The sequence below is a fragment of the Populus nigra genome, chromosome 14 (genome assembly GCF_951802175.1).
Source record: "Populus nigra chromosome 14, ddPopNigr1.1, whole genome shotgun sequence".
In the NCBI taxonomy this organism is placed as follows: domain Eukaryota; kingdom Viridiplantae; phylum Streptophyta; class Magnoliopsida; order Malpighiales; family Salicaceae; genus Populus; species Populus nigra.
The window spans coordinates 14,700,032-14,701,413 of record NC_084865.1 but is presented as its reverse complement, the minus strand read 5'-3'; the positions used below and the strand labels follow the sequence as shown (position 1 = coordinate 14,701,413).

General features: G+C 33.4%; 1 protein-coding gene across 1 annotated transcript; it reads right to left on the bottom strand.

Annotated features, from left to right (window-relative positions):
- Positions 1 to 260: 260 nt before the first annotated feature.
- On the bottom strand, positions 261 to 990 carry LOC133673527 (phytosulfokines 3). The gene is made up of 2 exons (XM_062094384.1): positions 664 to 990; positions 261 to 566 (listed from the first exon to the last, which is right to left on the bottom strand). Exons 1-2 carry the CDS (start codon positions 787 to 789, stop codon positions 438 to 440), a joined length of 255 nt encoding a protein of 84 aa, XP_061950368.1. The 5' UTR covers positions 790 to 990; the 3' UTR covers positions 261 to 437.
- Between the last annotated feature and the right edge of the window lie 392 nt (positions 991 to 1,382).

Sequence of the window (1,382 nt, the reverse complement as noted above, 5' to 3'; positions counted from 1 at the left end):
CAGGTCTTATCAATGCTTTCTGAGAGTAGCTTCTTTCTTCTTCTTCTTTTTTCCCTTTGAGAAACTGCTTTTATTTTAAAAAACAGCTTAATTAAAGGTTGAAATAAATAAGTAAACAATTATGGGATTTCATAAATTAACTATGATTAAGTTCAGTTACACACATGAGAATTATCTTTGGAAAAACAAAACCCTATATATATAAATGGCTTTCCAATATGTTCCAAACAAAACGGGACAATAATAAATAAATAAAAACATTTGTAGTAAACCAATACTATATATATATGTGTATATATAGATCATCATTCTTCTTCTTTAATTTGAACAAATAGTGATTATAGTTTAAGCTAAGCAAACATGCAATATGATCACGAACAAGTATTATCGATCATGACATGATCCATACAGAATAAGACGATAATGGTCGCTCTACTTCATGGTTTGTGCTTCTGGGTATAGATGTAATCGGTGTGAGCAGCAAGTGTCCTTCTCATCAAGCACTCTTCCTCACCAACTCCTTCACAGCTCTCTTCCATCACCTCTGCATGCTCAGCATCAACAACCTAAACAAATTCACAAATTATAAAAACCCACTTATATTAATCAAATCATAAAAACCAATTAATTAAAAAAAATCATAAAGTTCCAAGTTCAACCAACCTTTTGTTGGTTCTTCGCCAAAGAAACATTAGGGAAGCCTGGCTCAGGGCGGGCGGCGTAGGTTATAGTGGAGCAGAGGAGGAGGGATACGATCAAGAAGAGTGTTGTAACCTTAACATTGGCCATCGTTTTGCTTACTAAGTTTGAAAGAATACTAGTATATGGGAAAGATAGAAGATAAAGCTGAGATCATGAGACTTGGAGAAGACAAGAGATCGAGTGGTGGGTATTTATAGAGAGGCAAGAGTAATGGTAATGGTATGAACCTGTGATGGTGGGAGTCTTCTAAAATAGCACATTAAACCCAGAGTATTTTTTAATATTATTCTTCTTCCAGAAAAGGAATTTAAAAAGAAAAAGGTGGGATTAATTAAAGGAAGACCACTGGAATTAATACAAAAAGAAAAAAGAAAAAGAAAAGGTTTGAGGATATCACCAAAGATTTGTATATTTATACAGTGACTTGGCCGATTGGGTCTGCGACGTTTGGCATAAAGAGCAGGGAAAAGTCAGGTTGTTGGCTTGCCATGGGTACTGAAAAGTAAACGGAAGAAAGTAAAACGATTTAAAAGAAAAAGAAACGAATCAAATTTCATTTTTTTTCGCTAATGATGTTTTATTGATTTTTGAACAAATTATAAGATTATACCTATTTTATCGATAATCCAAAAAGGGCAAATTCTAAGATTATACCTATTCTAAGAAAAAGGGCAAACTGG

Coding starts and splice junctions, on each gene's coding strand:
- LOC133673527 (XM_062094384.1), bottom strand. CDS start 789: ATGGCCAATGTTAAGGTTACAACACTCTTCTTGATCGTATCCCTCCTC. Junction 567..663: donor TGGCGAAGAACCAACAAAAG/GTTGGTTGAACT, acceptor GAATTTGTTTAG/GTTGTTGATGCTGAGCATGC.